The 22,336-nt window shown below is 45.5% G+C and overlaps 1 protein-coding gene and 1 pseudogene across 2 annotated transcripts; one reads left to right on the forward strand and one right to left on the reverse strand.

Annotated features, from left to right (window-relative positions):
- Nucleotides 1-719: 719 nt before the first annotated feature.
- On the reverse strand, nucleotides 720-1,442 carry LOC124706774 (annotated as a pseudogene).
- A 15,222-nt stretch (nucleotides 1,443-16,664) lies between these two features.
- LOC124671264 (fatty-acid-binding protein 2-like) lies at nucleotides 16,665-20,696 on the forward strand. Of its 2 annotated transcripts, XM_047207657.1 has the most exons (11): nucleotides 16,665-16,788; nucleotides 17,641-18,182; nucleotides 18,333-18,543; nucleotides 18,818-18,893; nucleotides 18,999-19,101; nucleotides 19,551-19,619; nucleotides 19,719-19,755; nucleotides 19,839-19,913; nucleotides 19,988-20,039; nucleotides 20,138-20,182; nucleotides 20,314-20,696. In XM_047207657.1, exons 2-11 carry the CDS (start codon nucleotides 17,710-17,712, stop codon nucleotides 20,412-20,414), a joined length of 1,242 nt encoding a protein of 413 aa, XP_047063613.1. In that variant the 5' UTR covers nucleotides 16,665-16,788; nucleotides 17,641-17,709; the 3' UTR covers nucleotides 20,415-20,696. The 2 variants fall into 2 exon arrangements, with proteins under 2 accessions (XP_047063613.1, XP_047063619.1); XM_047207663.1 differs by lacking the exon at nucleotides 16,665-16,788 and having other exon boundaries at nucleotides 17,630-18,182.
- Nucleotides 20,697-22,336: the final 1,640 nt, after the last annotated feature.

A 22,336-nucleotide genomic window follows, 5' to 3' on the forward strand; every position in this document is an offset into this window, starting at 1 on the left:
GACTTAAACATGCACGGAACCTTCTAGGTGCACAAGATAAGAGCATTTATCGTTGGTTTAACAACTCATATATATTTGTATAGTATATAATATCATTTTATCTTACATGAAGTCATGGATTATGACGTGGCACAAATTGTAGAAATTGTTGATAATATATATACATAGCTCCTAATAATGTGTTCCCGTAAACAAAAATATAGAAATAACTTTCCTAACAACATACACCGGAATTGTAACTGATTTATTGTACTTCTTCTGTCCAAAATATAAGGCCACCACCTATTTTAAGGTAGAACTTGACTAACAATTTGAACAACAAAACATGAGTTATATGTCATCAAAAGTATACTATTGGATTCATATTTAAAAAATGTTTCCAAACAATATATTGTTGGTGTCATATAGCTTATATTTTATTGGTCAAGTTATTGGTGAAAGTTTTGACTCGAAATACTGACATGGTCTTACATATGAAAACCAGATAACAGAGGGAGTAAGAAAAAAAGATCAGGTAATTTCATCATCGGCCACTTCAGTTGTCGCTTGTGATTCAGTAGCAAAAAAAAAAATTTAACTTCGAAAGAGGATAGGAAAAAAGAAGAGGAAAGCCATATGATCATCTATTACATCACATCCCAACCGGTTTTAGTTGCCGGCCCAAACGACCCGCGGGAGGAGGAAAATGAACCGCCCGCAGCAGCCCCCCTATCCGTCCTCTAAAGCGGTCGACCTGCATGCGCGGCAGCCGGACATCCTTGATCTTGCTCTCCAGTCTCGCCTGAAGCGACTCGCCGATCGAATTGAATGTGTGACAGCCGCCGGCGTCAAGCAGCTGGAGCCGTGGGCAGTGGTCGACGAGAGCGGCCAAGGAGGAGTGCTCGATCCGGCCTTTCGACATCACGAGTTCCTCCAGCATAGGGAGCTTCTTCGCCAGCACCGTCATGAACTTCTCGTCGAGCATGTCAAACCGGCTCGTCACGTGGAGGCTCCGCAGCGACGGCGCGCTGCAATTAATAAGCCAGCACCCAGCAGGGCACGCATAGGAAAGCAATGGCAATCAGGTCAGGATCAGTGGATTCAGGAGAGGTGTACGTGAGGGGTGAGTGACGCGCGCGTACGTACTTGCCGGCGAGGAAGAGCAGGAAGTCACGGTTGACGCGGCCGCGGTAGGACTCGCAGCGGCCGGCGCTGCGCCGCACGGCGGCACACGCCCTCGCCTTCCACGTCGCCGGCGGGTTTCCGTCCTTGTCCTTTTCGGCGGGGAGGTCGATACGCCGCCACAGCAGCGGCTCGTCGAGGGCTAGCCGCCGCCAGGAGGCGCACACGAGCCCAGCTGTGCGGAGGATGTCGTCTTGCGGGACCAGGCTCAGGATGGTCCATAGCACGTCGCCGGGCAGCGCCGCCCAGTCCCTGGTTCTCCTCCTCGATCTTATTCCCATCTTGTTTCTCTAGGTCTACTCAGATCGAGCCGCATGCAAAGGTGTGCCGCTAAAATAGAAGGAAGGGTTTGCCCTTGTGTGATTGCGTCACGGATCAGGGTACGACCCCGCGTCACATTGACTAAGATAGACCTAGCAGCCACGAATCATGGAATTGCAACAGAATTGCCCCTTTCAAGCTTGGTTTGACTCTTTTTAAAAGCCAAGTAGTGTTCTCTTCAAAACAGGCTTTCACCGCTATATTAATGTAACCACACGGTGCAACTTTGAGACCACTGCAAACAGCATAACCAAAACCCAAAAGAAACAAAAGAAACAAAAGAGAAAACAGAGCCCGTACTGGTGGATCAACGAAAACGAAGATGACTCGCAACAGTTGCGCCCTCTAGATAAGTCCCACCACGATCCTAACACTCTGACTCGCCACGTACCAAGCAACACCTCCAAGAAGGAAAGCGAAGACGACGACGTTGTTGCCTGGATAGGTCCTCGGGTTTTCCCTGGTACGCTTCGGAGGGTAGGGAAGAGGTACACCTGATGCCCTCCAGGAAGGAATGGCGACACTTGCAAGTGTCACTGCGTCGGTGCATAAACGACCGGGATTTCTCCCGAACCCAAAAAAAAACCACACCTCCGGACAAGATGCGACGCTCCACCAAGCTTGCCAGCCACCAACATATACCACCATGCATGGTATTGTAGACACCAAAGTGTTGAGCGATGATGGCAGGAGATGTCTTCAGAAATGTTGTGATCGTCCTCTGGGATTTACTCCGAGAGGAAACGACCTTCTGGTACCTGATCAAAGCAAAAGGAAAAAATAAATAACATCTTCGCCATAAAAACGTGAAAAGACTCACGCGTCGGAACTTATACAGCTCCGGGGAGTTTGGGCCGGGTTCCTTTTCCGGAAGTCGCGAGTATGTTGATGCGCTCGCGCTCCACCCGCTTGGAGTCCAGACGCCGTGGGCCCCTAGCTGGAGCAGTTTTGGGCTTCTTGGTGGAGCCCTCGTTGCTGGGAGCGCCATTTGGTCCAGAGGATCCACCCCTGGGGCGTTTAGAGGGTCGAGGAGCGTATTTATCCGTCTGCTCCTCATCTTCCTCCTCGTCCTTCTCAGGAGTCTCGTCTGCCTTTCCGGAGTCAGTGGCGGCGATGCGAAATATCTCCCCAAAATCCTCCTCCGCCAAAGTGTTGAGCTGGAGAAGAGGTGTTGGATGTTAGAAAATATAAACAAATTAAGAAGTACGAAACCGAACATCAAAGTGACTAAGTGCAACTCACCGGAGGGCAGTTTTCGTTGATATATATGTCCTTAGAGATCTCCGGCACCACTTGGCCTCGGGTCACCTTCAGCAGCGTTCGTATCCTCTTGTTTAGAGAATCTGCGGGAAGGTTGTCGGTGACCCATAGCGGATCATCCACACCAGTGTAGGCACAGATGAGACGCCGGTCAAACCGCAGAGGCTGGATCCGGCGGGTGAACCAGCTCAAGGTGATGTTGATTTGGTCCACCCCTCATGAACCAGTTTCAAAATCCTCCAGGCCATCTTCTCCAGCTCCGGATGCTGGGCGAAGTTGGGGATGCAGCTCTAGGAGTCCATCTCCCTGGAGGGTTGATGAAGACTAGGAGGCCTTGGTGACGGTCTGGAATGATTTCATTGTTGATATAAAACCACCCGGCGTTCCAGAATTGGACGGACTCACGTGAGGAGAGAGGCGGATAAATTCTCTTCGGGCGGAGCAAGAAGGTCATACTACCGCAGTCGACCATGTTCTTCTCCTTCGTCTCCTTCTTCACGCGATAGAAGAACTGAAGGAGCTGGATAACCGGACGGACTCCGAGGTGACCTTCGCACAAAGTGACGAAGTTGGAGAGAAGGAGGTAGGCGTTGGGGCAGATGTTGTGCGGCTGCTGCCCGTAGGTATTGAGGACCTCCAAAAAAATCCGAAGGCGGAAGCAAGAGGCCTCGCTCCACCCAAGATTTGGTGAGGACCCGCTCGTTAACCTCCGGGGCAGGAGTAGAGGAGTCCTTGGTGAACCTGTAAGAACCCAAACCGATAAAGCCTTCTTCTTGAAGAGCTTTTAGGTCAAAATCGGTTACGATACAGGGCCACCACTGGCCCTTCATCCCCCTCCCTGTTCCTGGTCTTGGAAGCCTTCTTCACTTCCGTCTCCTTTACCTTCTCCGCCATACGAGCTTGCCCTTGTAACTCTTCTAGCAGCTCCGCTTCAGTCGGAATTCTTCCAAGTGGATTGCTGGAAGATGCGGAGTAAGGTTGAGCTAATCGCAGATCGGAAATGTTGGGTGGCAGAAATTCTAAGGGTGCTATATTTAAAGGTTTCAGTTGAATAGGTGGAGGAGTGTTTGGAGTGTGTTCAGTTGAGTTCGAGGCGTTTTCCGACATACCTCCGGCTGCAAGTACAATGATTAAAAGCTTAAAGCTAGCTAGATCTTGTTGCTCTCTTTCTCTCTCAAGTCCGGCGGACTTATCTGCAATGGCGTGACAGTTCCCTGTGGTCGCCGGTGGTGGTCGATGGCTTGGAGAAGAGGCGTAGACGTCCCTCGCGACCAAGAATCGGCGGCGGAGGCGATTTCCCGATCAACATCGGCAAGCTCGGGTGCGGAAGGACCCTGGAGCGGCAGTGATTGAAGCTTTACGGGAGATATATAGCTCGCTAGTGATCAGATTTGCTGAGCGGTGCAGGCGCGAGGAATAAAAAGAAGTGGCGAGGGCAGTGAAAAAGTGAGAATGACCGTGTCGTTTGACTATTTATAGACCCGGCGTGGAGATACGTGCGTTGGATCCTACGGTGGGAGCCAAGCGGTCGCACCGTTGGATTTCCGCCACGTGTCCTAGGTCAAAAGCGGTGAAACTGAAGCGACGGTGACCTAATTGCGCGGATCCGAATTGCCCAGGAAAGATTCACCTTATCGAAAATTTCGCACGGGAAATGAGAAAGTTGGGCGAAGTATGGGGCGCAGATTCCGCATAGTTACCATTATTAGACATGCAAGATGAAATGATTTCCGGTTTATATGAAGTCGGAAATGATGAAGTTTTGGAAGCTCTTCGAGATTCTCTCCGGATCCAAATGAGGTAGAAGCTAGGTGGAGGAATGCTGAATCTTGAAGAACTTCGGGGGCTACTGTTGTGGGTATAATTCATGGGTATGCCAACGATGTGACCTAGATCCGGCAAGCCCGGGTGGCCCACAGATGGTGGTGGTGGCTTATGGCCAACCGGGCGGCCCAGTTGCTGTTGATAGAAGATGAAGGAAGTCCAACCCAGGAACAGGAGCCGGATCCCAACCAACCTACACCAGGAGTCGGATCCACGAAGGCCCATGAAGTGTCTAGATCCATGACGACAAGTTAGATGTAGGTGGATCCTTGACATGCACGACAATGTATATTCCGTAGTTAGGCATTTTGTATTCCGGTTAGGACTCTCCGTAGAAACCCTAGATCTTGATGCCTTTATAAGCCGGATTTCGGGAGCCCTAGAGGTAGAACCACAACTCATTGTAACAACGCGGAAGTGCCCAGATAATTCTAAACAAGCAGCAGTAGGTCCTGCCTCCGAGGAGCATGTTCCGAAGCTGGGTAACCGTGTACCACCGTCCCAATGGCTCTCCGCCCTATGGCCCCTATTTCTCCCCCCCCCCCTCATGAGGATCCCTCCTTCGGGGTACCGTCGAATAGGCAACGATAGTCTCACGATGGAAAACAATGTGAGGCCGGGCAAACTGAGAAGAAACAACTGCAGACATGAGAGGCGATGCCACAACCACGTGGGAGGAAACAACTGATGGCGTGCAAGACACACGTCCGTTGGGAACCCCAAGAGGAAGGTGTGATGCGTACAACAGCAAGTTTTCCCTCAGTAAGAAACCAAGGTCATCGAACCAGTAGGAGTCAAGAAACACGTGAAGGTTGTTGGTGGCGGAGTGCAGTGCGGCGCAACACCAGGGATTCCGGCGCCAACATGGAACCTGCACAACACAATCAAAGTACTTTGCCCCAACGTAACAGTGAGGTTGTCAATCTCACCGGCTTGTTGTAAACAAAGGATTAAATGTATAGTGTGGAAGATGATGTTTGTTTGCGAAGAACAATAAAGAACAGAGTTTGCAGTAGATTGTATTTCAGATGTAAAGAATGGACCGGGGTCCACAATTCACTAGTGGTGTCTCTCCGATAAGAAATAGCATGTTGGGTGAACGAATTACGGTTGGGCAATTGACAAATAGAGAGGGCATAACAATGCACATACATATCACGATGACTACTATGAGATTTAATCAGGGCATTACGACAAAGTACATAGACCGCTATCCGACATGCATCTATGCCTAAAAGTCCACCTTCGGGTTATCATCCGAACCCCTTCCGGTATTAAGTTGCAAACAACATACAATTGCATTAAGTATGGTGCGTAATGTAATCAACACAAATTTCCTTAGACAAAGCATTGATGTTTTATCCCTAGTGGCAACAGCACATCCACAACCTTAGAACTTTCCGTCACCTTGTCCCGGATTCAATGGAGGCATGAACCCACTATCGAGCATAAATACTCCCTCTTGGAGTTACAAGTATCAACTTGGCCGAGCCTCTACTAGCAACGGAGAGCATGCAAGAACATAAACAACATATATGATAGATTGATAATCAACTTGACATAGTATTCCATATTCATCGGATCCCAACAAACACAACATGTAGCATTACAAATAGATGATCTTGATCATGATAGGCAGCTCACAAGATCTAACATGATAGCACAATGAGGAGAAGACAACCATCTAGCTACTGGTATGGACCCATAGTCCAGGGGTGAACTACTCACACATCAATCCGGAGGCGATCATGGTGATGAAGAGTCCTCCGGAGATGATTCCCCTCTCCGGCAGGGTGCCGGAGGCGATCTCCTGAATCCCCCGAGATGGGATTGGCGGCGGCGTCTCTGGAAGGTTTTCCGTATCGTGGCTCTCGGTACTAGGGTTTTCGCGACGGAGGCTATAAGTAGGCGGAAGGGCGGAGTCGGAGGGCTGACGAGGGGCCCACACCATAGGGCGGCGCGGGCCCCTCCCTCGCCGCGCCGGCCTATGGGTACGGGCCCTCGTGGCCCCACTTCATATCCCCTCCGGTCTTCTGGAAGCTTCGTGGAAAAATAAGACCCTGGGCGTTGATTTCGTCCAATTCCGAGAATATTTCCTTTGTAGAATTTCTGAAACCAAAAACAGCGAGAAACAAGAATCGGCTCTTCGGCATCTCGTCAATAGGTTAGTGCCGGAAAATGCATAATAATGACATAAAGTGTGTATAAAACATGTGAGTATCATCATAAAAGTAGCATGGAACATAAGAAATTATAGATACGTTTGGGACGTATCAAGCATCCCCAAGCTTAGTTCCTACTCGCCCTCGAGTAGGTCAACGATAACAAGGATAATTTCTGAAGTGACATGCTATCATAATCTTGATCAATACTATTGTAAAGCATATGAGATGAATGCAGCGATTCGAAGCAATGGTAAAGACAATGAATAAACAACTGAATCATATAGCAAAGACTTTTCATGAATAATACTTTCAAGACAAGCATCAATAAGACTTGCATAAGAGTTAACTCATAAAGCAATAGATTCTTAGTAGAAAGTTTTGAAGCAACACAAAGGAAGATATAAGTTTCAGCGAGTTGCTTTCAACTTCAACATGTATATCTCATGGATAATTGTCAACACAAAGTAATATAACAAGTGCAATAGGTAAACATGTAAGAATCAATGCACACAGTTCACACAAGTGTTTGCTTCTAAGATAGAAAGAAGTAGGTAAACTGACTCAACAATAAAGTAAAAGATAGGCCCTTCGCAGAGGGAAGCATGGATTACTATTTTTGTGCTAGAGCTTTTCATTTTGAAAACATAGAAACAATTTTGTCAACGGGAGTAATAAATCATATGTGTTATGTATAAGATATCTTATAAGTTGCAAGACTCATGCATAGATTACCAATAGTGCTCGCACCTTGTCCTAATTAGCTTGGATTTACATGGATTATCATTGCATAACATATGTTTCAACCAAGTGTCACAAAGGGGTACCTCTATGCCGCCTGTACAAAGATCTAAGGAGAAAGATCGCATTTGATTTCTCGTTTTTGATTATTATCAACTTTGACATCCATACCGGGACAACATAGACAACAGATAATGGACTCCTCTTTAATGCATAAGCATTCAACAACAGATAATATTCTCATAAGAGATTGAGAATTAATTGTCCAAACTGAAACTTCCACCATGGATCATGGCTTTAGTTAGCGGCCCAATGTTCTTCTCTAACAATATGCATACTCAAACCATTTGATCATGATAAATCACCCTTACTTCAGAAAAGACGAACATGCATAGCAACTCACATGATATTCAACAAAGGTGTAATAGTTGGTGGCGTCCCCAGAAGCATGGTTACCGCTCAACAAGCAACTTATAAAAAATAAGATACATAGCTACATATTCTTCACCACAATAGTTTTATAGGATATTTTCCCATGAGCTATATATTGCAAAGACAAAGGATAGAATTTTTAAAGGTAGCACTCAAGTAATTTACTTTGGAATGGCAGAGAAATACCATGTAGTGGGTAGGTATGGTGGACACAAATGGCATAGTTTTTGGCTCAAGGATTTGGATGCACGAGAAGAATTCCTCTCAATACAAGGCTAGGCTAGCAAGGTTGTTTGAAGCAAACTCAAGTATAAAATGGTACAACAAAACTTACATAAGAACATATTGCAAGCATTATAAGACTCTACGCTGTCTCCTTGTTGTTCAAACACCTTAACCAAATTTTAACAAGCTCTATGTAGTTCTTCATTAATAGGTGCAAAGTACATGATGCAAGAGCTTAAACATGATCTATATGAGCACAACAATTGCCAAGTATCAAATTATTCAAGACATTCTACCAATTACCACATGAAGCATTTTCTGTTTCCAACCATATAACAATGAACGAAGCAGTTTCAACCTTCGCCACGAACATTAAAAGTAAAGCTAAGAACATATGTGTTCATACGAAACAGCGGAGCGTGTCTCTCTCCCAAACAAGGAATGCTAGGATCCAATTTTATTCAAACAAAAACAAAAACAAACAGACGTTCCAAGTAAAGCACATAAGATGTGACGGAATAAAAATATAGTTTCACTAGAGGTGACCTGATAAGTTGTCGATGAAGAAGGGATGCCTTGGGCATCCCCAAGATTAGATGCTTGAGTCTTCTTAAAATATGCAGGGATGAACCACGGGGGCATCCCCAAGCTTAGACTTTTCACTCTTCTTGATCATATTGTATCATCCTCCTCTCTTGACCCTTGAAAACTTCCTCCACACCAAACTCAAAACAAACTCATTAGAGGGTTAGTGAATAATTGAAAATTCATATATTCAGAGGTGACATAATCATTCTTAACACTTCTGGACATTGCACAAAGCTACTGAAAGTTAATGGAACAAAGAAATCCATCAAACATAGCAAAACAGGCAATGCGAAATAAAAGGCAGAATCTGTCAAAACAGAACAGTCCGTAAAGACGAATTTTTCTGGGGCACTTAACTTGCTCAGATGAAAATGCTAAAATTGAATGAAAGTTGCATACATATCTGAGGATCACGCACGTAAATTGGCAGATTTTTCTAAATTTCCTACAGAAGGGGCTGCTCAATTTCGTGATAGTAAGAAATATGTTTCTGCGCAGTAATCCAAATCTAGTATCATCTTTACTATCAAAGACCTTACTTGGCACAACAATGCAATAAAATAAAGATAAGGAGAGGTTGCTACAGTAGTAACAACTTCCAAGACTCAAATATAAAATAAAAGTGCATGAGTAAAATAATGGGTTGTCTCCCATAAGCGCTTTTTTTTAACGCATTTCAGCTAGGCGCAGAAAGTGTGAATCAAGTATTATCGAGAGATGAAGCATTAACAGAGGGGTTTGGAGTTTTCTCAACTATGCATTGTATCTTATCTATGTAAGTTTCAGAGGCCCCTTTTTCATTACTCTTAGGATTGCTATTCTCATCAAACAAATTTCTAGGAACAAGCCAACCATAGTTATTTTCTAGAGCTTCATGCATTCCTAGGAGCTTACTAGGTATCGGTACTTTAATCTCCCCTCCATCATTGACATTATTAGTGTACTTTATTCTATCCATGTCCATCTTTTCAAGTGTTTATGCAAAATCGGTGAACAAACCAAGCCTCTTATGCTTAATAAAAACTTTTCTAGCTTCTTTAGCTATATCTTCAAATTCTCTAAGAAGGACTTTTAAAACAAAATTTCTCTTTTCTCCCCTTTTCATATCAGAGAGTGTAAGAAACATATGTTGAATTATAGGAATCTAGTTTCCAACATGTGTATTAAACAGGCAGTAGCACTCTCATAAGTAGGAGCAACTTTTACCAAGGGTGTATCTTCAAAATCTGCATCCATACTAACATGGGTGAAAAATGCTTCTATATTATCTCTTCTAATGATAGACCCTCGTCCTACCGGTATGTCTTTCAGAGTGTATTTAGGAGGAAACATGATGAAATAAACAAAAGGTAAATAAAGTAAATGCAAGTAACTAATTGTTTTGTGTTTTTAATATAGAGAACGCAAACAAGACAGTAAATAAAGTAAAACTAGTAACTAATTTTTTTGTATTTTTGATATAGAGAACAAACAAAGCAATAAATAAAATAAAGTAAAGCAAGACAAAAACAAAGTAAAGAGATTGGATGTGGGAGACTCCCCTTGCAGCGTGTCTTGATCTCCCCGGCAACGGCGCCAGAAAAAGTTGCTTGATGGCGTGCAAGACACACGTCCGTTGGGAACCCCAAGAGGAAGGTGTGATGCGTACAGCAGCAAGTTTTCCTCGTAAGAAACCAAGGTTATCGAACCGAGTAGGAGTCAAGGAACACGTGAAGGTTGTTGGTGACGGAGTGTAGTGCGGCGCAACACCAGGGATTCCGGCGCCAACGTGGAACCTGCACAACACAATCAAAGTACTTTGCCCCAACGTAACAGTGAGGTTGTCAATCTCACCGGCTTGCTGTAAACAAAGGATTAAATGTATAGTGTGGAAGATGATGTTTGTTTGCGAAGAACGGTAAAGAACAGAGTTTGCAGTAGATTGTATTTCAGATGTAAAGAATGGACCGGGGTCCACAGTTCACTAGTGGTGTCTCTCCGATAAGAAATAGCATGTTGGGTGAACGAATTACAGTTGGGCAATTGACAAATAGAGTGGGCATAACAATGCACATACATATCACGATGACTACTATGAGATTTAATCAGGGCATTACGACAAAGTACATAGACCGCTATCCGAGCATGCATCTATGCCTAAAAGTCCACCTTCAGGTTATCATCCGAACCCCTTCCGGTATTAAGTTGCAAACAACGGACAATTGCATTAAGTATGGTGCGTAATGTAATCAACACAAATATCCTTAGACAAAGCATTGATGTTTTATCCCTAGTGGCAACAGACACATCCACAATCTTAGAACTTTTCGTCATCGTCCCGCATTCAATGGAGGCATGAACCCACTATCGAGCATAAATACTCCCTCTTGGAGTTACAAGTATCAACTTGGCCAGAGCCTCTACTAGCAACGGAGAGCATGCAAGAACAAAAACAACATATATGATAGATTGATAATCAACTTGACATAGTATTCCATATTCATCGGATCCCAACAAACACAACATGTAGCATTACAAATAGATGATCTTGATCATGATAGGCAGCTCACAAGATCTAACATGATAGCACAATGAGGAGAAGACAACCATCTAGCTACTGCTATGGACCCATAGTCCAGGGGTGAACTACTCACACATCAATCCGGAGGCGATCATGGTGATGAAGAGTCCTCCGGGAGATGATTCCCCTCTCCGGCAGGGTGCCGGAGGCGATCTCCTGAATCCCCCGAGATGGGATTGGCGGCGGCGGCGTCTCTGGAAGGTTTTCCGTATCGTGGCTCTCGGTACTGGGGTTTTCGCGACGAAGGCTATAAGTAGGCGGAAGGGCGGAGTCGAAGGACTGACAAGGGGCCCACACCATATGGCGGCGCGGGCCCCTCCCTAGTGATACGTCCCAAACGTATCTATAATTTCTTATGTTCCATGCTACTTTTATGATGATACTCACATGTTTTATACACATTATATGTCATATTTATGCATTTTTCGGCACTAACCTATTGACGAGATGCCGAAGAGCCAGTTGTTGTTTTATGCTGTTTTTGGTTTCAGAAATCCTAGTAAGGAAATATTCTCGGAATTGGACGAAATCAACGCCCAGGGGCCTATTTTTCCACGAAGCTTCCAGAAGTCCGAGGGAGAGACGAAGTGGGGCCACGGGGCGCCGACACAATAAGGCGGCGCGGCCAAGGGGGGCCCGCGCCGCCCTACTGTGTGGCCCCCCTGTCAGGCCTCCGACTCCGCCCTTCCGCCTACTTAAGGTCTTCGTCGCGAAACCCCCAGTACCGAGAGCCACGATACGGAAAACCTTCCAGAGACACCGCCGCCGCCAATCCCAGCTCGGGGGATTTAGTAGATCGCCTCCGGCACCCTGCCGGAGAGAGGAATCATCTCCCGGAGGTCTCTTTATCGCCATGATCGCCTCCGGATCGATGTGTGAGTAGTTCACCCCTGGACTATGGGTCCATAGCAGTAGCTAGATGGTCGTCTTCTCCTCATTGTGCTATCATGTTAGATCTTGTGAGCTGCCTATCATGATCAAGATCATCTATTTGTAATCCTTCATGTTGTGTTTGTTGGGATCCGATGAATATTGAATACTATGTCAAGTTGATTATCAATCTATCATATATGTTATTTATGTTCTTGCATGCTCTCCGTTGCTAGTAGAGGCTCTGACCAAGTTGATACTTGTGACTCCAAGAGGGGGTATTTATGCTCGATAGTGGGTTCATGCCTCCATTAAATCTGGGACGATGACAGAAAGTTCTAAGGTTGTGGATGTGCTGTTGCCACTAGGGATAAAACATCGATGCTTTGTCTAAGGATATTTGTGTTGATTACATTACGCACCATACTTAATGCAATTGTCTCGTTGTTTACAACTTAATACCGGAGGGGTTCGGATGATAACTCGAAAGTGGACTTTTTAGGCATAGATGCATGCTTGGATAGCGGTCTATGTACTTTGTCATAATGCCCCGATTAAATCTCATAGTACTCATCATGATATATGTATGTGCATTGTTATGCCTTCTTTATTTGTCAATTGCTCAACCGTAATTATTTCACCCAACATCCGCTATCTTATGGGAGAGACACCACTACTGAACTGTGGACCCCGGTCCTGTTCTTTACATCTGAAATACAATCTACTGCAATTGTTCTTTACTGTTCTTCGCAAACAAACATCATCATACACACTATACATCTAATCCTTTGTTTATAGCAAGCCGGTGAGATTGACAACCTCGTTGTTACGTTGGGGCAAAGTTCTGTGATTGTGTTGTGCAGGTTCCACGTTGGCGCCGGAATCCCTGGTGTTGCGCCGCATTACACTCCGCCACCATCAACCTTCAACGTGCTTCTTGGCTCCTACTGGTTCGATAACCTTGGTTTCTTTTTGAGGGAAAACTTGCTGCTGTACGCATCACACCTTCCTCTTGGGGTTCCCAACGGACGTGTGTCTTACACGCCATCACCTAGCCGCGCCGGCCTATGGGTACGGGCCCTCGTGGCCCCACTTCGAATCCCCTCCGGTCTTCTGGAAGCTTCGTGGAAAAATAAGACCTTGGGCGTTGATTTCGTCCAATTCCGAGAATATTTCCTTTGTAGGATTTCTGAAACCAAAAACAGCAGAAAACAACAACTGGCTCTTCGGCATCTCGTCAATAGGTTAGTGCCGGAAAATGCATAATAATGACATAAAGTGTGTATAAAACATGTGAGTATCATCATAAAAGTAGCATGTAACATAAGAAATTATAGATACATTTGGGACGTATCAACAACCACTACTAGGAAAACTATTATAGGTAGGAATGTATTCCGTGGTGCACCTAAAAGTGCGTGCTCCACAAAATTATTTCTAATTTCCGTGCAGCATATTTTTTGGTGCGCCACAAAACATTGCATTTCCGCGGCACATGTGGAAGGATGCGCCACATAATCTACACTGGCCCACGCGGGTACGGCACTGCACATGGGCGAAGGGAATTTTGTGGCACATTTTCCCACATGCGCCACACAAAGTCAAAATTCTGTAGCGCATGTTGGTACATGCGCCACAAAATTCCTTGTGGGGTCCCACCACTGACTTCACGAGGCCACAATTCTGTGGGGCATACGCGAAGTCTAAATCTATGTGGCGCATATTGGCATATGCGTGGGTTTTTTTGCTCCCCACGCAACTCAACCCCCCCCCCCCGGATTCACTTTTTAGCTCTGTAAAATAGAAAAAAATAGATAGAAATTTCAAAAAATAAAATTATTCGAGGTGTCCATGTATTATGTCATCTAGTACCACTGAGAATTAACAAACATGAATTTCGATTTGTTTTTACAAAATTGCGTTGCAAAATCATCAAATTGGATTTGTGGTTGCATACGATCTCGAAAAAACGCACAATATATCAAAATGGCCGGGAGAAAATTCTACATCCGAATTCACCCGGGTTTACCTGGTTAGCAAATTTTTAGAATCGCCAAATTCGAAAAAAGTAAAAAGATATGGCAAAGTCAAGATTTCTTCCTGAAAAAAAATTCGAAAAAAAATTATGTGGCGCACCATATACACATGCGCCATAGAATTCTTCCATCGAAATTTAAATTCCAGCGGGTGTCCTTCTCCTCTTCCTCCACTTCTCCTCCTTCTTCTTTCTCCTCCTTCTCCCTTTTCCTCCACTTCTTCCTTCTCCCTTCTCCTGCTTCTCCTCCCTTCTTCTCCCTCCTCCTTCTCCTCCTCCACTAGTCGTCGCCCTCCTCCTCCGGCGACCACCGGCCTCCTACTCCTCCTCCGGCGACCACCACCACCTCCTCCTCCTCCACCCACCCACCACCTCCACCTCCTCCTCCGGGACCACCACCACCACCTCCTCCACCACCAGCACCACCTCCTCCTCCTCCTCCACCACCACCACCACCTCCTCCGGTCGGCCTCCTCCTCCACCCACCCACCCACCCACATTCAGCAACCTCCGAGAAATTTCAAAAAAAAAAACCCGCGAAATTATGGCCGACATTTTTTTTTAAATTCAAAATAAAATTCAGTGGCGCACCACAACTGGGTGCGCCACAGAAGATATATGTGGCGCATGCTTACCTGGTGGGCCACAAAAGTTTTGAAATTTCTGTGGCGCATGTAGATATGCGCCACAGAATTCAAATATCTGTCGCGTGACAACTGTGGCGCAATGCGCCACAGAAGTCCAAAAAGGTGCGCCACAGAAAACGTATTTCCTAGTAGTGAACCTCCACCGGCATAGACGTAGCCAACCGTACACAACGACAAGAGCACACCTAGGCATTAGGGCCGGAAGGCGGCCACATCAGAGCCACCTAGAGGAGGTCCTCCACCGCCATTGGTGGGTGTCGAACGGACGCTGCAGCAAGGACACGCCAGGTCGCACAGGCCTGGCCGGGCCCCGAAAGGTCGCATAAAGTCCCTACTGCCACACAACTACACGTGGGCCGCTGCCGCTACCCTCCAGACATGCACCATATAGGCCCGCTAGACCCAAAAGGACCATGAAGTTGCCGCCGCCATGCTGCAGTAGGCACGTCATCATCGCCGCCAACCTTATCACGAACCGCTCAACAGTCCAGCCGGAGGCCGCGAGGCCGAGCCCGGCCCGCGCTAACCCAGATCGGGCCCAAAGGGCCTAGATCTGGGCATGTAGGGAACCAACCAGCTCCGCCCTACCACCATCACCATCAACTGATAGCTCTCGCACATGTCACCACCCAGCCGCCGACAGGAGCACCGCCGCCGCCAAGGCACACCTCCTAACTAGTCAGCCCACCGCGCAGACCAACACCGTTAGGGTAAGTCCTGGGGTTCATCGCCACCGACGCTGCATGCCGACAACGATGCAGGAGAGGAAAGGAGAAGGGGTGCTGAAGCGCAACCAACGGAGGGCGCGGTCTGGCCACCACTGTGGGCGGCGTGGGTCGCTAGAGGAGAGGAGTGGGTTGATAACTGACTATTACTCCTACTTGTACAATATGTTTCTCCTATAAAATTTGACAAGATATGACAACAACACAAGATATGATTACGTAAGTTTACCTCCGTTTAGGACTATAAGTCCGGCGTATATCTTTAGGTTGCAAATTTAACAAACGTAATACAATGTATATATTTTAAAATATATATCATTAAAAAGTTTGGATGTTTTATTATTTTATAATAATGATATAATTTTTGTTTTGTACAATTAATTTTATATTGTAAAATTGATGATCTTGTTATACGTCTCCTGAACGGAGGTAGTACCGTGAAAGAAAGAGATCATCTGGTTCAGTATTTTGCAATTTTAGAGCCCAGCGTTACAAATAAGAAACAGCGTTGCAATTAAACAATGGTCACCCTAGAAAATTCAACCTTTCCACGAGGAGGAAGATTGAGAAAAAGTCCATCCATTTAAAACGTGCTCCAGGGCTTTTTCCAGCCACCGTCCGCGTCCGTCTCCGCGGTGGACGTCGGCGACGAACTCCCCCGGTGGCGTCACATCGACGGCCCAAACGCGTGCCGAGCCCTTCCTCGTGGCCGTCCGATCGCCCCGCGGAATATCCCTCGGTTCCTCGTGCCAGGACTCGCACCTTCCCCGAAAAGGCAGGACCATTTTACCCTAAACACCCCATCAGTACCACGCATCGCTAACAAGGTCCCCTGTACGCTGGGTTAGTCACGTGGTAAGGACCGATACGCGAATAGAGATTTTCGCGCGACCGTCCGGTAAAGGTGGAAAGGAGGGAAAGCCAACTTATTGAAACCCTTTTTCGGCTCCGGTCTGGAGGAGGAGAGAGAGAAGGGAGGAGCGAACGACGCCGAACCGGAGCACGCCTTCTTCGCCTCTCTCTCCCTCTCTCACCTTCGCGGGAGGCGGGTGCGTGCGAGGGCGAGGCGGGGGATCGGATTTGGGGCGGCGTCGCTTGCTAGCCTCTCCACCATCTCCTCCAACTTCCGGGTCCGGGGGCTCTGATCCGGCGCCCAAATCGCGCGCGCGGGTCCTAGGCCGGCCCTTATCGCCCCTTGCGTGCTCCGGCGCGGACTTCTCTCTGATCTCTCGGAAAGGTACCGTGATTTTTTTTTTCTAAAGCTTTCCTTGTTTGGTGGCGGAGTTTTTTTTTTTTGGCGAATGTGAGTTGTTGGATGAGGAATTTTATTTTATTGATTTGCGTGGAGGGGTAAGCGGTGGATGGGTAAATCCCTGTAGGGCCAGATTGCCGCTCTGTAAATTTTAGCATTCCTGACGTTTACACGGTTGGGGTGATTGATTGATGCTAGCTTGGGGATTGATTTTGGGGCATTGATCTGCGCCTTTGCCGCATGCACTAGTTGCCCGCTTCAGGTGGGAATTCGATCCTATCGGCACTGTCCTGTTCATCAGCTTTATGTGTGTATATGTGCTTGCTATCACGCGGGCATTTTGTGTTAATGTGATGATTTTGGGTGAGCAAAATTGAATGTTGCAACTCAAGCCTGTGCCGATTTGCGGTCATATTGTTCTTACTTAGGCGGTACTATCAAATTTGCATGTGGGTTACGGGTTCTCCATCCGATTCTGCAGCTCCTTGTGCCAGGACACCTTTCCAAGCTTCGAGGCTCGCCTTGTCCACCACCCCTTAACGTTTTATGCCATCGCTCATGTCGAGTACATATAATGTATCCAAACCACGAATTTACGTTGCAATACGAGTAGCTCTAACGTATGGGTTTGTGCGACTACTCCGAATTGTCTCCAAACTAATATGTGCACGTGCATCCGTTTGATTGTATCAGTAATACTGTCATAGTTATTCCATAGTAACATATCAGTGTGTGATTTTATCATGTTCTGCAATGTTGGTCCAATAATCATGAACTCAATTTAATGGCTGCTGGTGTTACATAGCTAACTCAATTTACTTCTGCTCTTACTGACAGATCACCCATATTATCCTCGTCATACATTCACAAGCTTGCTAGAAAGATTTCCTATACATTCATTTAAGTATGAAGCCTGATCGGTTAATCTTCGCCAATCTTGGTCACGGTGGGGTGTGCATGCACAAGTTCCCGCCAGAGTTTCCGATGTCTCATGATCTTGGGTTGACCATGGTCACGCATCTCGGAAGATTGTTGGGGAGTTCCTTGAAGCATCGCAGGCAGATCTGCTCTTCAGGAAACGTCAAGGTTAAGGAAGCATTCATCTGCCTCAGGAAGGTCGCCAGAGCTTTCTGCTTCTGGTTTTCCAGAGCGTATGGTCCAAAGAGTTTCTCGCATATAAAGCAAGTGACCTCCCACATGCACAATTTGGTCAGATTGCAGTTTGGTTCTCTGAAAGAAGAACATGCTGTACAAATGTTCTTAGCTAGGCTTGCACAGGCAACACTTGGACGACTCTGGAATGATATTGAGCAGAAGCATGCCAGCAATCTTCTTACCATAGCTGGTTTTGCTACTATCGTGCCGCCATTTGAAAATATGTGAGTCTCAGTATACGTACTATTTTCCATGCATGCGCTCTCATATCCCTTCTATAATTTAGCTTGCATTCATTATTTTGCTATTTTTTCTTTCACAATTACATCTCAATTGATCTTTTCTTACATTGTATGTTTGTATGAATGGACCAGATCTCCAAAGATGCTTGCAGAGTCCATGGCGTTTGGAAATATTGATGGTTATTTTAACAGGCCGGCAGATCAGCCTTGTTTGGACGGGAAACGCCTAAGTTGTTGTGCTGTTGCTGTGCCAAGCACGATCTTTCAAGAAGATGCAGTTGAGCCAAAAACTGGAATCAAGTTCCCTGCATTTCTCGAAGATGAGGCCTCTCCAGCTACAGCGGTATACCCCTCTTGTTTCTTAGGAGCTTCTTATGTCATAGTACAGACTAGTCAACAAACAATGCAGAGTTAAGAGTGGACATAAGTATAGAATAAATATTATTATATTGAGTTGATATGTACCCAAGACAATTGATATGCTCATTGTTCTGCCGATCGGTTGATGTAACAGTTCATTGATTTCCAATGCCTTACTCAATTTTCTATATCATTTCCTCCTGCCTTGTTTGGTTGATGACTTCCATGTGACAGTTCATTGTTAACTAAATTTGCAGGTCCTTGTTGGAGTGGGTTTCAAAGGCATGAAAATAATGAGAGTCAAAAATTTGAACCTGTATGCTTTTGGTTTATGTGAGTATAAACTACTAAAAATGTATCTTTTCTTGTTTCTATTTGCCAGACAAGAAATGTTTATCAAGCATTACTCCATTTGTTACTGATGCCATGTCATTTTAGATATGCAACCACAATCTATTTGTGAGAAGCTGGGTCCTAAGTATGCTTCAGTTCCAACCACCAAATTGAAGGATGATCCAGATTTCTATAATGATCTTCTGAGGTATGCTCTCTGTTGATATCTCACTCTTGCATTCATACATTTTCTGAAGTGCAAAGGCTTAGCATGAACTAAGGAGTCATAACAAAATTCAGTTATCTTGTCGGTCAAGGTTAGGGTTTATATGGACTCTTTGAGCTATATATATAAATATGATTGCAGCAGTTGGTTTCTGACAGTTTACAGCAGCTGGCAGTACTGCATATTGCTATGAGCTGTTGTCGTGTCAGGATTTCTGCTTGTATGTGCTCATTACGTTTGTGCATAATTAGATAGATGGGCAAGTTCCACACACATGTCCATAGATCGCTAAGTCTAAAGAAGTACACATTTAGTCTTTTTGAAAGTTAACTAGAGTATTTTGTGGTAAGATATAAAACCTACTACTTCTCGTATATTATATATTCCTGTTGTTTAATTCGGTGATAATAACATCGTGTTCTTTTTACCAGGGAAAACCTTCATATCAGAGTTAGGTTGGTAGTTAACTACAATGGCCTTAGCATTGGTGCAGTAAGAGAGTAAGTATTATAATTTTATTGTGCATAACGCATGTGTTCTCTCAAAAATAACCTGTCATCTACTCCAGGCTCAAATAGAATTCTTTTGATTCTTTGCAGCGTATTTGAGAAGTCACTTGGCTTGCGTTTGCAGAAGGTACTTGCTGCTTGAGCTGCTTCTTTACTTCCTTTGCTACTCCTATAAACTCACAGGGATTTTGCATTTTATTTGTTCAACAGATGAATCCTAACACTGATTATCGTTGCTTGAAGACCTTTGGTTCTTACTTCACCGAAGATATTCCAATACCTGCTGTAAGTTATTTCGAGACAGTATTTCATGGTCTGCAATTTTCAGACTTGAGTGGTTAAAATGTTTGTAATTGCAGGGCACAAAGATTGACTTCTGCCAAACATCTGATGGCCAGCTAATAACGGAGAGTAAGTATACCTCAGGCTGTAGTAGAATAAATAAATAAAAATTGAGACATTCTCGATGTAAATACTGGGTGGATTTTGACAAGAACATTTCCTTGCAGTTGATGGCAGGCAAATCAGTGCTGTTCAGAGCAAAGACCTTTGCAGTAAGTATATGTCTCCTAGTCAGTACTTTATGAAGCTACTATTATTGTACTCACAACACATTCACAAGTTCCATCTCAAGATCTAACTTCATAGGTTTGTGATTTTTAACCTAGTCTTTTTCGATGAGCAGGGGCTTTCTTTGACATGTACATCGGCGATTCACCTGTCTCATTAGAGGCCAAAAAAGAAGTTGCCCGGAACGTGGCTGGGCTCATGGGTAGATGTCTATGAGAGAGGGCCGATCGGAGAAATTATTTCATTCTTCTATTGCAGCATGTGGATAGGAAACTAGGCGAGGGCCGCTGTATGTACATATGGTGAGAGAGATCTGTAACCTGTAAAGAGGAAAGGGCGATGTTGTATTGTTGTATACGCACATGGCACATGGGAGATGAGCATCTGCCTGCTGTGCAAGGGCCTCGTCCCAATTGGATGGGGCATCTTGCCATTTTGTAGATGAGGAGTTGAGGATGCTTCTCCCATGATGAAGGAAATATACACCCCTGCAAATCTCTCGGTCAGACTCGTTTTGCTGTGCTTTTCTTTCTCGTGCTGGACCCAGCTTCCATTTGTAAGTCAGAACTGCAAAATGAACTCGGATCATCTGGGATGAGCGAAAGGTTACGGGATCTCTAGCGGCCTGAAAGGTTACGGGATCTCTAGCGGCTTGACTCAAACGGACGCGAAACGTCTTCCTGGGACCTGGGACCGCGTGGTCTAAAAAATGGGTGTGCAGCCACACCCAGCTGCCCGACGCGTAATGATCGGGCTGTCTGTGGGTTTAACCTCAACTTATCGAAGTGGATCACGCTGCTTGGGGCGTGGACCTCAACTTGTCGCAATTGGTAGAGAAATGCTTGAGAATCCATGCTGACCTTGAATTTTTTTCTTGTCCTAGCTACAAGTTAGGTTCCAACTTATCTTGGAAATGCTACGGGATTCATGCTAACCTCGAATTTATCTTTATCCTAGTTGCAAGTAAGGCTGCACCTGACCTTTGTTGCCTAGTGGCAAGTGGGGTTGCAACTGAGAGCTGTGCTAACTCTGAATTTCTCTTTGTCCTAGTTGCAAAAGGGTCGCAACTGACCTTCATTGTCCTAGTTGCATGTGGGACCACAACTGACCTTTGTTGCCTAATGCAACTAGAGTTGTAACTGAGAGAGGATGCTTCGGAATCGTGCTAAACCCTAATTTCCATTTTGCTCCAATTGTAAGTGTGGTCACCAGTGGGTTTGTTGCCCAGTTGCAAGTGGACTTGCAACTAAGAAAATAATGTTCTGGTACAAGTGAGACTAGATTTTTTACGATTGCAGGCGAGATTGCAATTGGATTTTTTTTACACTTGTAAGTGATTTTTTACACTTACAAATGAGATTGCAATTTTTTTTGAGAAACACAGCACAAACATAGACGCTCACATACACGCGGATACATTCACCCCTATGAACCCACACACACACCCTACCTCTATTAGCACACGGAAGACTAAGCTGGTGAATTGGATCTTCAAATTGATGAAGTCACCGCAGACACATCGTTGTCGACTAGAACGTCGCCTCCCATATATTGAATGATTTTTTCGCCTTTATGAGACACACAGATGTCAAACCTGGGGTTTGAAATCTAGTGGGCTAGGGGTACAACCACCCTCCTAACCACTCAACCTGAGGTTAGTTCTCAAATGAGGTTGCAACTAGGGGGGGCAGGAATGCTATGGAATCCGCGCTAATCCGTTGTTCGTCCTTTTTTCCCGGTTGCAAGTGGGGTCACAACTGACAGTTGTTGCCCAGTTTGGAAATGGGGTCGCACGTGACCCATGTGTTGCCACTTACAAGTAGGGTTGCAACTGAAACCGGAATGCTCCAGAATCCGCGCTAAACCATAGTTCGTCCTTCTTGCCCTAGTTGAAGGTGGGGTTGCAACTGACCGTGTTTGTCCAATTGCAAGCGGGGTTGCAACTGAGAACAAAATGGTCTAGAATTCACACTAAAATTGTAGTTTTTTTTTTTGTCCCAACTGCAAGTGGGATCGCAACTGACCGTTGTTGCCTAGTTGCAAGTGGGCCACAATTGACCGTGTTTGCCCAGTTGCAAGTGGAGTTGTAACTGAGAGAGAAATGCTACGGAATCCGTGCTACCCTCGAATTTCTCTTT

Source organism: Lolium rigidum, chromosome 1 (genome assembly GCF_022539505.1).
Source record: "Lolium rigidum isolate FL_2022 chromosome 1, APGP_CSIRO_Lrig_0.1, whole genome shotgun sequence".
NCBI lineage: Eukaryota > Viridiplantae > Streptophyta > Magnoliopsida > Poales > Poaceae > Lolium > Lolium rigidum.